A 13313-nucleotide genomic window follows, 5' to 3' on the forward strand; every position below is an offset into this window, starting at 1 on the left:
ATGCAAAACCCTACATCTCTTACATAAAACCGATACATTCATCCGGTTCACAAATGAACAAAGTGAAGTAATGACATGGACTGAAAAAGAAGTGGAAAAAACCTCTAGTATCAGATATGCATTTCCTGAACAGTACTTACAATAATATTTTAAGGAATATTTTAAGAACATATAAACCCATATATAGTTCGAGGGAGAAAATGAGAAAGAAATAAGAAAGAATAACTTGGACAGAACAACGTAAGTTAAATCAATGCAAATAGAGGTAAAAAAAAAAAAAAAAAAAAAAACTTAAGTGCAAACGTTATTTAAAAGACCCGACTCAAATAATCCGTTTATTCGCTAATTTAGCATTACTACATAAACATCAACATTTTTCTCAAGATTTCAGTATATCGGTCTGTTCCTAACATAACTGGATTGTTACAAAGACTCATAATATAGGCCACGAACCGTGTACCGAAAGTGCTTTTAGGGTGTTTTTGTTGTAATTTTAGGCCAGGATGTTCTTAAAATTGTATGTGTTCCGTTGAAAAAAATGACTTGGTACATTGCATGTTCTTTCGAGCGTTGCTCTTGCGTCATTTGAACGTCATCGCTCAGACGTAAACAAGGAAGTAACAAATCCATTATGAATGAGCCGAGCGCTCTTGTCCAGACGCTGTCAGCCTAAACTGTCTTTGTATTTTGTTTTACATATATTCATATATGTAACCACAGGCGAAGTTTGTATTCATACACGTAATCAAGCACATATATGATCGAAATCCGATTAAGAACCAAGACGTCCGTTGTGAGGCGCTGAGAGCTCGATGTAAAGGTAACGCATGAAAACACGACGGCCGTCCCTTATTTCTTCAGATAATATCACAAAGCGTTTGATCTGTTTACAAAAGACAAGTTCACTTTAAAGTCTCTGCCATTCAGATTCACAGTCTATTGTTTGTCTCTGCAAAGATTTGATTTATCAATACCATGCAAAAATGCCTCTTTGGACTTAATAATTTACTGCAGTTTGGTAACCAGTATCTAACCTATCATAAAGTCACTGTACTTTATAACCCTGTGAAGTTAAAGGGAGACAAACCTATAAAGCAAAGTCCCAACCGCAGATCTTAAGTCTTAGGAATTTTGCATGGTAAGATGTCAAATGCTATGTAATATACAGATCAAATATGTACTGCTTATTTGGTTGTAGGAAGAATGAAACTGAAACTTAAAAAAACATTAAGTCTATATGTTGTTAAATCTGCAGGGATCTGCTATAATGCCATCGCCTGTGGATGTTATCGTGGTTGGAGCTGGTAACAGAGGAGAAAATTATTCAGACTATGCTGTGATTTATCCTGACCGCATGCGGGTAACTTATTATTTGTGTTTTAATCTCATATCGACAGTCAGCAACTCTGTTATTTCATCACAACCAGAAAAAAGAATAACCATGACTATAACTGTTTCCTCATAGGTAGTAGGAATTGCTGACCCCAGAGATTTTGCTCGAAAGAAGCTTCAGGCACATCACAAAGTAGCTGATCAAAACACTTTTAATGGTACGTCCAGCTGTTTCCCAGCTTTATGTTACAATAAAAGTGCTGGATGTGTTTCTTTTTGGAAGTACATTTGTTTGCTTTTTACATAGATTGGCGTTCTATAGTAGAGAGAGAGAAATTTGCAGATGCTGTATTGATCTGCACTCCCGATCGTCTTCACAAGGTTCGTTTGTTCACATGATAGAGTTTTTTTTTAAATCAGCATGGTGTGCTTAGCTATTTTTTACTCGTTAATGAATGACATAACTTGCACTTCAAGTTGTCTGCTTTAAATGGGTTCAGTGAGTGTCCAATCATTGTTTTGTTCTTCAGGACCCTGCTGTGGCTTTAGCTAAGAAAGGCTACCATGTATTGCTGGAGAAACCAATGGCTGTAAGTGTATTTTTGCCAAAAGGCTCCATGACCGATTCATTCAAAACGGCTTATTCATTCAGAAACGAAGCAAGTGACTGACTTTATGAATGGGTCATTGAATCATTCACTCAACCGATTCTTTCCAAACACAAATTCATTCATGAACAAAATACCACTGTGTGTTGCTCGGAGATGCACAACGGTTCTGCCGTGGCTTTGTTTAGAACTATTTTCGTTGGCGAGATAGAGCAAAAAAAGACAATATTGTATCTAAAATGTGAGAAATTTTATGTTATCTTCTTGTTTATTGAACTGTTGTATAAAGTCAATATCACATTTGCAATTGTGCTGATATTCGGGAAAACAGCATTCTTGCTCGTGTAAACTATTCATTTAAAAAAACAATAAAACTCAGTAAGGGGCATTATTTTGAATTTTGGTGGCGTTTTTGCCCAAAGCCATCCATTCATTTCTACCCTGCATACCGTTAACATAAGGATGGAAATGATCCACAACCATGGGTCTATATATAGGCATAGTATGCATTTTTGAGGAATGTATGGGTGTGCATGCAGCCTGGGGCCCTAAATTGTCCATGACGACATTATGATTTTTTTTTATTTTTTTTGACGGGATCTGTTGATTGATTTAAAAATTAAAATGCATTTCATACACTACATACATTATTTGAATACATCTCTTCTAGTATGAGTTTTTAATTTCTGAATTAAATTAAAATTAATTTTGATATTTTGGGGGGGTATAAAGTAGAAAAATGGTACAACTGTCCTGCTATCATCATGAAGCAAAAAAACTATTATCATAGTTTATAATATTATATTATCCTATATTATTATTATTATTAAGTAGTTTTGTCATAAACTTTTATTTATTTTTTGTATTTAAAAAATATATATTTTAACTAGTTTAGGCTGTAAAATGACATGTAACAAGACCCCCCCCCCCCATTTCTTTTTTAAAATAAATAATTCACAATATTTGCACACAAAAAAAAGTACTATGTGAAATATTTGTTATATATAAAATATTTATTATACATCATATATATTAATAAGTTGGAAAAGGTGCGATGAAAATGTATTGATGTTATGATGTTACACCACATGACATTTTTTAGAATCCCTAAATTTAAACTTCTCGAAAATAGTATATTATGTTTTCAAAAGCATATTAAACCACCATTAATAAAAAGAGTGCGTAAACAAGATTTTTAACTCTCTTACTATATTTCATTGACACACAAACCTCTGTGGTATTGTTCGTAATTTGGGTATCATTTTATTTTGTTATTAAATAAAAAAATATTAATATTTGTATGATTATTTTATTATTTATATTATATTGGTGTCTAAGGTTACAGAGGAGGACTGCACAGAGATTGTAGAGACTTGCATTCAGAGTGGTGTCATGCTCACGGTGTGCCATGTTCTCCGATACGACCCTGTGATCCACAAAATAAAAGTAGTTACACTTTCCTTTGAATCCTAATAAACAATCATATTAGCTCTCAGGCACAAGACAACATGTACTTTTTCTTTTCTTTAATTCAGGTGCTGATTGACAGCGGAGTGATTGGAGATGTCATCCACATTCAACATTTTGAACCGGTAGGTTGTGTTTAAATAAACTTGCAGTGTGCGTGTGCTGCGTGTTGTGTCAGCCCTGTCTTCTCTGATAGGTGGGGTTCTATCATTTTGCTCACTCCTTTGTCAGAGGGAACTGGAGAAACGAGGCAGAAAGCTCTTTTGCTCTGTTAGCCAAATCCTGCCATGATTTGGATCTGATTCATCATTGGGCTGGCGGACGAAGGTACACTTAGTCTAACGTGACTTGCGCACGTGCACTGCTGAGCTGAAGACAAAGTAATAGTGAATTGGTAGAAAGAATGTATGGAATGTCTTATCTTCTTTTATCAGCGTTTCTCTATATGTTCAAACTGATTGCATGGGATGGGGCTTTTTTAACCTCATGTTAGTGGGTCACTAATATAGAAAAGGCTCTCAAGTTTAGCTCTGTATTTTTGCTTCTGCTTTTTTTTTTACACTTCTTTCCGCAAAACATAATTTTTCCAGACTCTTAGTGTATCAATTTAAGGTAGATCTTAAGGTTTAGATGGTTTTGAAATAATAGTTTTTGTGGATTTTATTTTACAGGTGTTTAAAAGTTTCATCATTTGGGTCGCTTAGCCACTTCACAAAAGAGAACAAGGTTGGACTTTTTATTATGTGTTTTTTTTTTTTTTTTACTATTAAATGAAAAACATCGCCATTGTGAGATTTCTAAAAAAATATATATATAATTATTTCTCAATTTTCCTAGCCAGCAAAGGCTGCAAATCGCTGTTTAGACTGTCCTGTAGAGGGGGATTGTGCGTACTCTGCAAAGAAAATCTACCTGGATCGAGTGAAAAGAGTAATGTGTTTATGTATATTACCATTCCAGAGTTTGGGATCAGTACGGTTTTTTAAAGAAATGAGTCCTTTGATTCAGCATGGACACATTAAATTGCTCAAAAGTAATGTAAGGACTTCAAATCAGCATTTTAGAATGATTTCTGAAGAATCATGTGACACTACAATTTTAAATTGTAATAATCTTTCACAATATTACTATTTTTACTGTATTTCTGAACAAATAAATGCAGACTTTGTGAACATATAATACTTCCTTTATCCCATTAAAATATCTTACCAACTCCAAAACTTTATTTACTCTTCTTTTTGAAGCTTATAATCATATGATGCATATAACACAAAATGAACATTTACTTTATTTATTTATGTTATTCATAAATCAGGGGAGTGATGGCTGGCCGGTTTCAGTAATTTGCCGCAGCTCGGTTCCTGATATTGAATCTGTGACTGAAGCCCTCAGAACAGGACCTTACGGCCGCTGTGTCTACGAATGTGACAATGATGTGTGCTCAAACCAGGTTGGTGAATCTCATACAGTTTATATATGCTTGTAATGATGTTTCCTGTCATTAATAAAGAATATTGTTGTATTGTTAAATCATTTATTGCAGGTAGTGACCATGGAATTTGAAGGAGGCTTGACTGCCGCATTCACCATGGTAGCATTTACAGAGGAAATATGTAGACGCAGAACATCTATCTATGGTAGTAAGGTGGGACTTCCTGCTCAGTTGTGTCAATATTCTAACACTTTGAAGACTGTAAGGGGGTTTAACACCTGTTTGTTTATTCTCTCACAAGGGGGAACTGTCCTATGATGGACATGCGATCAAAGTGTTCGACTTCCTCACTAATAGGACCACAAAGCACACCGCCGACACGAGAGTTCCAGGTAACTTTGGTAAAGGAGGTCACGGCTCTGCAGATTATCACCTGATCGACTCCTTCATTGCAGCTGTGATGGTAAGACGATAGACCTGTAAGATCATTTTCTCTGTATTTGTTGTAGAATCTTGAGTAATTTGATCACTCCCAATGCTTCTCTCTTTCTCAATATAGAATAAGGACCCAACTCTGATTAGGTCAGGTCCTAAGGAGACATTAGCGAGTCATAAACTAGTGTTTGCGGCTGAACGTGCCCGTTTGGAAAACAGAGTTATGATTTGTGGGAACCCATGTGATGGCGAGAGCGGATAAATGTATATGAGAGAACCAAATCTGCACATTGTCGACTTCTTTTATATTCCGTTCTAGACGTCACTTATTCTTTTGTGATTCATTCAGTGATTTTAGAAATAGACCAAATGTGCTTTTTTTAACGTAATCATGTCTGTTTTATTTAGAAAATTTATAAAACAGTACTTGTTGAATCACATTTCATGCATTTTATGTACCTAATGGCTCGTTTCCACTGAGCAGTACAGTACGGTACGGTACAGTACGGTACGGTTCGGGTCTGTTTACCATGATCTGGCTAGCGTTTCCACTGCCAACAGTACCCTTACTTGATAGGCGTGGTGTTTCGATCGACGTAATTTTCGCGCGAAGAAGAACATAGTAAACTACAATGGATGACATACAGCAGATCTTGTTCTTGCTCCTCGACATGTTTGTCACAAGAAGACAAGCGCCGACATTAGGCTTTTCTCAATATTAAGTACGCAAAGTTTGTACTTGCCATGTGCGACTCACTCCTACATGCACATGGTACAGCGCGTTCTTAAAAGCGTCACTCAGCTCGCTCTGCTACTCCGGTTATCTCTGTTACTCTGTATGTACAAATTTAAGCAACAATAAAACGAAATATGTTATAAAACACTACTCTGCCTCTTTTCGTTTTCATTTAAATAAATTAAACATTATAGGGACACAAATGTGGTTCATGCGCAACGCATATTGATTATTCACTGCACGTTATACGTTATTCTATTTATAACAAAACGATTTAAAACACAACCCTAACGTTACCTCTTTTCGTTTAAATAATAAAAAAAATTACACATTACAGGCAATATATGCATTTGTACAAATGTTGCAATAAACATCAGTGATAATCTTGTAATAAGAAAATGACAAGAAACCATATTTCTTTTTGTAAAATTTCAGTTTTATCAATAATAGCCAATATAAAAGTTTAAGTAAAAGGTACAAGAAGCTATACAATAAGAAATAAAGCAAACAATTCAGTCAAATGTCCAAATGCTGCGCTAGTCTAACATTACAACAGTAAAGTTAAATACAAATAGCCTATAATATGAAACTAAACTTAGCCCTCAGTCAAAACGATTGACAGGGAACGAATTATATATTCACGAGACCAAAGATCGCCCGTTAGGTCTGCACAAGACGAATTATATCTCATGTTTAACCACTACCGTCGGAGTCATCGGCGAACGTCAAAAGAACTAACTTAGCCGAGGAAAGGCTCATCCAGCCGGGAAACATGAGCGCCGAGCGCCCGCTGATCGCATGGATCTCACAACCGGGGAAAAACAAATCATCTTTATAAATAAACCACAGATTAGAGCTTTAAACAACTACATTCTCGCCTGAAAAACTCTTAAAATTACATTTCGTGACACAGTAACAGTATATTATATTAAACTGTATATAAAAAAATGGCGCTTCTTATGTTGTCATTCCCCTCGTAGCACGCGCAAGTGACGATTCTCTGTCAACCAATCAACGTCCTGCAGTGAGTCTAGCTCCACCTTTTAGTACCGTACCACTGTGCTAGGTACCCCAACGGAAGGGTACCCAAAAAGTGGTACGGTACGGTTCGGCTTTTTGGTACCATTCTCAACTTTTGGCAGTGGAAACGCAAATAAAAGGGTACCGACCCGTACCGTACCGTACCGTACCGCTCGGTGGAAACGCGCCATTAAAGATACCCGTATTTATTAATGTAAAACCTAATGTTTCATATTAAAATTGATCTAGATCAAGTTATGTGACCATGTATTCAAACTAATCATGTGGAATTATGAATTACCTGAATAAAAATAATCATATTTTGGCCATTTTGTTCAGTTTGCATGGAATTTTTATTTTATTTTATTGTTTTAACAACCATTCAAAACTTGAGAAAACTAAAAAAATATGGATTTTACAGAATCAATGGCAATTAAAGTGGTTTCCAGTGGTTTCCTCCAATGGTCTTCTGTGTTTGTACAAGAACAAAAGATGCATAATCATTTTTTGGTCATGCAGTGGACTATGTAAATGGCTCACAGTCAATTTAAGTGGCTTGTCTGCTTCTCTGCATAACGTTAAAAAAAAAAAACTGTATTTTTGATTAAATAAAAAGTGAATATTTCTTAATTCAAAACATTTAACACCATATTTTAAAACAATGGCAATGACAAATAATCATTGAAATACATTGAAATGTAAACACTGGTGGTATGACAGTGAAAATGTCTATAGTTATATAACAAACAGTCATTATATGTAAATGTAGTTTCAGACTGAGGAGAGGTGTAGTGTCACAGTGAGTTGTCAGGTGTCGTAACCTTGCAGTCTGTCCACACAGTTCCCAACCTTGTTAGTTTGGTGACTTTGTGGGCAGGTTATCTCACTTGAACAGATTACAAGAGCATTGCATTTGACGTTCACAAAGGTAAAAACCTTTATGACTGTCTTTATGAACACCACGTACCACCTTTAAAAATGCTCTGTAAATAGGGGCATTGTGACTGTTTTACAAAACATTTAGTTTTCTTACAAAAATCGTGGCTTTAAATATGGGCCTTAAAACACTGGCAGAATGAACTTCGTTAATCATACTCTACATTCAGCAATGATGCATTAAATTGATCAAAAGTGACCTATAATGTTACTTTAATGTTTAGAAACCGTTTCCATTTCAAATATACTGTTCTTTTGAACTTTCTATTCAATGAAGAATCCTGAAATAAACAAAAAATGGCATGGTTTCCACTCACACACACAAAAGTTTAAGCAGCACAACTTTTTTTTAATTTAATTTATGATAATAAATGTTTCCTGAGCAGAAAATCAGCATATTAGAATGATTTCTGAAGGATCATGTGACTCTGAATACTGAAAATCCAGCTTTGCCATTACAGGAATAAATTACATTAAAAAAAAAACAAAAAAACAACTATTTAAATTGTAATAATATTTCATAATATTACTGTTTTACTGCATTTTTGATGAATAAAAATGCAGCCATGGTGAACATAACAGACTTCTTAAAATCTTACCGACCCTGCTTCTTTTGAATGGTACTGTGTGTGTAAAACCATTCTTAAGTAAATAGTTGATGTCAATTCAATGGATGTACGAATGATTTACACAGAATACATGGTTGAGGTATAACTGATGTCCATATGGTAGAGCTCATGAAACTTTATTATATCTCTTTCCTAAGCTTTGTGGTTAAGGCCCACTGTTGAAGTCATTATTTCATTCTCTTGTATAGCGAGCCAGGAGATTAATCTTAGTGCATTTTGATACCTCTGCCCTAACTGACTCACAAAATATCAAATTAATACTTTCAACCTTACCACAATGTCTAAAATACAGGATATGCCACATTGCGTCACTCTGCTCAGTGGCCACTTTTCAACAAGCATAGTTTCGTTATGACTGTGAGGGAGGGTGAGCACTGAACTCACTGGTTGTGTAATGAATCGGATGACGGCTAGATTCCACCTCTAACATGAGCATTGCACAGATGGATTTGATTATTTAGCCAACAGAAAATTTTCTTTTTCGCTATGACCATCTGACCAGTGAGGCCAAAACGTAGAACAAATGATTTCCACTCGAAACCAGCATGCATCATCATGAGCTCAGCTTTGAGAACCTTGTGACTCATAAAATACAGCTGTTGACTCAGACAAAAGCAGGCTTTTTATCCTTTGGAAGTACAATCGCATTCTTACTGAGCTGTGTGATATGCTTAGCTAGTTATCAAGGTTTAGTGATGTCACTAGTACGTGTTGAGGTGCATAACTTATTGTGCATTCAAAGTTGCACACCTTATTTTTTCATCTGAATTATGTTGATTCATGGTTTCTATCGAGTACAAAAGTCATTCAAAACTATACTTTATTGTGAAATTCAGTTTTTAAACTGAAAATTGCTTGCTCAATAATCCTCAAATGGCTCTTATCTTGTTTTCTGTCATAACAGTTGAAACAGCAAATCATCCATCCAGAAGTATTGTTTTTCTTGTGGTCAGTTCGTGGAAGTAGTGTGTGTTTTCTGAATAATTGGTTAGTGGGAGTTAAAAGGTTAAAGTTTGGCAAACTATAAGCCACAGAAAACCCAAGTAAAAAAGAAGTCTCTGAATGACACTCAGAATCCATTCTTTTGATGTATGTAGGTCACGCTGATGGAATCAGGAAAAAGCCATGTCAGGAACTAATGTTACTGTTCAACATGACTCCGATATGGTGAGTCACAGGATGTAGCTTGTGAGGTGAGTGTCGGCTGAAAAACGTGGAGGCAGCAGCAGCAGATTCCAAAACAAGATCCTGGCTGGGACCTCAGAGGAAATCTGTAGGACGGCATAGGCAGACCGCTTCCGTATTTACAACCGGATGCTCCTTTCCACACATGACTAGTCAATGCCTCGCACTTTTTTAATCTCTTCTGGCCTTCAGTAAGGATAAAGCCATAAACGCTAGACGGTTTTGTCGGTATGATTTTTTTGAAAGTTGAAATGTCTCATGCTCACCAAGGCTGCGTTTATTTAATAAAAAATACAGGAAAAACAGTTATATGGTATAATATTATTAAAATTTAAAAGAACTGTTTTCTAAAATGTAATTTATTCCTATGTTGGCAAAGCTGAATTTTCAGCATCATTACTTCAGTCTTCAGTGTCACATGATCCTTCAGGAATCATTCTGATATGCTAAAGAAACATTTATTATTATTATGCTGAAAACAGTTGAACTGTTTAATATTTTTAAGGAAACTAATAATTTCTAAAATAGAAAGTTAGGGTCCATTTCTCAATATTATAACTAACTATTAACTACAACTTTTACCTCAATAAACTCCTAATTACTGCTTATTAATAGTTAGTAAGGTAGTTGTTTAGGTATTGGGATTAAGGGATGTAAAATATCGCCATGCAGAATCAGGCATTAATATGTGCTTTATAAGGTCTATTAAACAGCTAAAATCCTAGTAGTGTCCCAGATAGCATACATATCCAGGCCTCATCTGGCACATATGGCTCAGTTCTGGCAGCGGCAAAGGTCATATGGGCCGTATCTGGCCCACGCACATCAAGCCGGTTTTAGTGTGAGTTGTGGCTTGCTGTGTGTGGCCCAGATGTGACCCATGTGAACTTTACCTCTGACTGAGCCATATGTGCCATAGTTGAATATGTATACCCGGATATGTATGGTATTGCCCGCCACACTCAGGTTGAGTCATCGCCGTCATTCTATGCGGTCGTGGGCCACAAGAATGTGGGAGATGTGGGCCACAATTGGGCCAGATGTCATTCGCTATCTGAGATGCATGCTAATAAGCAACAGTTAAAAGTGAGGGTTTCACTTTATTTTGATGGTCCCTTTAACACGTTCTGTTGACTATAAGTAACATTGCACTTACATGTCTACTAACTCTCATTAGAGTGTTAGTTAAGTATTAGTAGACTGGTAGGGTTAGGGTTAGATTAAGTTGACATGTAGTTGCAAAATTACTTATAGTCAGTAGAGTGTCTGTTGGAGGACCATCACAATAAAGAGTTAGATATTAAGCAGACAGTCTACTAATACTCCAATAAAAGTTAGTTGACATATAGTTGCAAAGTTACTTATAGTCAACAGCACGTTCAAAAGGGACCATCAAAATAAAGTGTTACCGTGAGTGGACTCTTAACTAAAGTGTTACCAAAATCGTTTACACCATGTTTTACTGCCACTTGATCAGTTTCATGCATCCTTGCTGAATGTTATTAATTTCCTTTAAAAGTTCATTAAAATAAACACAAACGGTACATGTTTCTTATTATTTCTGCCTTTTCAACATCAGATAGAACTTAGCTGAGTTGTTTCCCCACACTGGTCATGAAGGGTGACAATATATCAGGTCATTTGAATGTTTTCTGTGGTATCTTTGAAGTGGTGACCTGGTGATGTCTTGGTACTAATATAAACGTCCTTAAAAGCACAACATTAATCTCAATGTTTTACGCTATAAAACGAATGCTTTTTAGCAGTCAAAACACACGCCCCAAGTAACCAAATTCCTTATAAATGATCCAAGGAAGTTTGTTCTCTCTTCTTATTCCTCTAGATCTGCCTCTTTTGTATTCCTCTCTGAGTTTGAGTCTCTGGAGCTCAGCCTAAAGACAAAAGGCACTTTTCGAGGAGATTAATGTGCTGGTCTTTTCTTCACAATGCACTGCGGAAACCTCCCCTCTGGGTGAGCAAACCTCACGGCCCCTCTGTTGCCTAGGACCATGGGTAATTGAGTGACCCGTCCTTCTATTGCCGTATCCCAGGCAAACAGCAGTAATTACCTCTTTCTTTTCTACGCTCATGCCTAAATGGCCTTTCATAGTTTCTGTTACCATGAAATCATTTGTTTTTTGTCCTCAAATCATTTGCTACTTCCTAGCACACTTATTCAATTAAATGACTCCCTTTGTCTCGGTTCCCTTAGCATCCTGGGAAAGTGTGCGTGACTTGAGAATGGATGCCCTTGTATTCCTGTGACTGGAGCTCAGTGTTTGTGTGTGTGTGTTTGTCCCAGACTCCTCTTGAGAGTGGCCGTTGTGATTTTTGCAAGCTAAAGTACTTTAATGAAAGGGGCAATAGATAAGCATTTTGCCTCATGTTTTTGTTATCTATAATACAACCACTTTTTTTGTATGAGCAGCTGCTTTGGTATAAAAATACACATCTATACTTCCGTTTGCTCTTTGGTCCTGCTTGTGGTTGATAGTGCCGCACTTACTGTCGCCGCAGCTGCTCTCGCTGCTCAAGGTCACATTCGAGTGACTCAGAGGAAACTGATCCTCCTCGCAAGTAAACCTGCTCATTCACTGAAGGAACTCCTGTGTAGATTTAAACTTCCTTTTCATTAAATATTACAAGCCTAACAATATGTTGTCATGTGTTTCACGTTTTTTGTTAGTCGTTGGAGTTTTGTGTGGTTTGCACTGACACATCCCAACAACCTTTGTTCAATACACAGACATGATGAAATGCAAATATTTCCAAATCAACCTTTGGGACTTTTTAAATGTCCAACTTTGGTACCATTTGTCTTACAACATATCCTAAAAGTGGGGCTGTTTTGTTCATTAATGAAATGAGTAATACAGCATTGATCCTGGTTAATTTTATTTATACTGATACAGGTTTTTAACATTTCAAGTTATTTTAAACGAAAATTAACAATCAACTGTATATGTATAAATAATAATATACATGTATGTTATTTGTGTATACTTACTACTGTGCAAAAGTTTGGGTTTTGTAAAGTCTCTTGTATGCTCACCAAGGTACAATCAGTAATATTGTTAAATCTCAATTGATTTATATTTTAAAATGTAATTTATTCCAGTGATGACAAAGCTGAATTTTCAGCTTCATTACTCCAGTCTTCAGTCACGTGATCTTTAAGAAATCATTCTAATATGTTGATTTGCTGCTCAAGCAACATTTCTGATTATTATCAATGTTGAAAACAGCTGTGCTGCTTAATATTTTTGAGGAAACCATGATGCAATTTTTCAGGATTCTTCAATGAATAGAAAGTTAAAAATAACAGCATTTTTTAAAAATAGAAATCTTTTGTGACTTTGTAAATGTCTTTACTGTCACTTTTGATAAACGTAATGCATCCTTGCTGATTAAAAGTATTAATTTCTTTCTAATAATTCAAACTTTTGAACAGTTGCGTATAACACAATAAGGCTCTATAGTCATGATCATATTCTGAGTAGGAAATTGTGGATCCATCTAAGGGCATTATTGAA

The 13313-nt window shown here is 35.9% G+C and overlaps 1 protein-coding gene and 1 long non-coding RNA gene across 3 annotated transcripts; both read left to right on the forward strand.

Annotated features, from left to right (window-relative positions):
* The first annotated feature begins 601 nt into the window (after positions 1-601).
* Positions 602-7486, forward strand: LOC311073060 (putative oxidoreductase YteT). 2 transcript variants are annotated; one of them, XM_084098485.1, is made up of 14 exons: positions 602-820; positions 1256-1360; positions 1466-1550; positions 1640-1713; positions 1863-1922; positions 3279-3386; positions 3476-3532; positions 3604-3734; positions 4079-4133; positions 4245-4337; positions 4723-4857; positions 4951-5052; positions 5141-5302; positions 5399-7486. In XM_084098485.1, exons 2-14 carry the CDS (start codon positions 1268-1270, stop codon positions 5534-5536), a joined length of 1293 nt encoding a protein of 430 aa, XP_083954611.1. In that variant the 5' UTR covers positions 602-820; positions 1256-1267; the 3' UTR covers positions 5537-7486. The 2 variants fall into 2 exon arrangements, with proteins under 2 accessions (XP_083954611.1, XP_083954610.1); XM_084098484.1 differs by lacking the exon at positions 602-820 and adding an exon at positions 1021-1138.
* Positions 7487-8914: 1428 nt separating this feature from the next.
* On the forward strand, positions 8915-12436 carry LOC311073061. The gene is made up of 2 exons (XR_014604106.1): positions 8915-11841; positions 11993-12436. It is a non-coding gene; the product is annotated as an uncharacterized lncRNA (long non-coding RNA).
* Positions 12437-13313: the final 877 nt, after the last annotated feature.

The sequence above is a fragment of the Abramis brama genome (genome assembly GCF_963993115.1).
Source record: "Abramis brama genome assembly, chromosome: 22".
NCBI lineage: Eukaryota > Metazoa > Chordata > Actinopteri > Cypriniformes > Leuciscidae > Abramis > Abramis brama.

What these genes read in the sequence shown, in the direction of transcription:
- LOC311073060 (XM_084098484.1), top strand. An exon ending in ACCTGGATCGAGTGAAAAGA is followed by an intron (nt 4,338 to 4,722) that starts GTAATGTGTTTA and finishes TTCATAAATCAG; the next exon opens with GGGAGTGATGGCTGGCCGGT. An exon ending in CCTTCATTGCAGCTGTGATG is followed by an intron (nt 5,303 to 5,398) that starts GTAAGACGATAG and finishes TTCTCAATATAG; the next exon opens with AATAAGGACCCAACTCTGAT.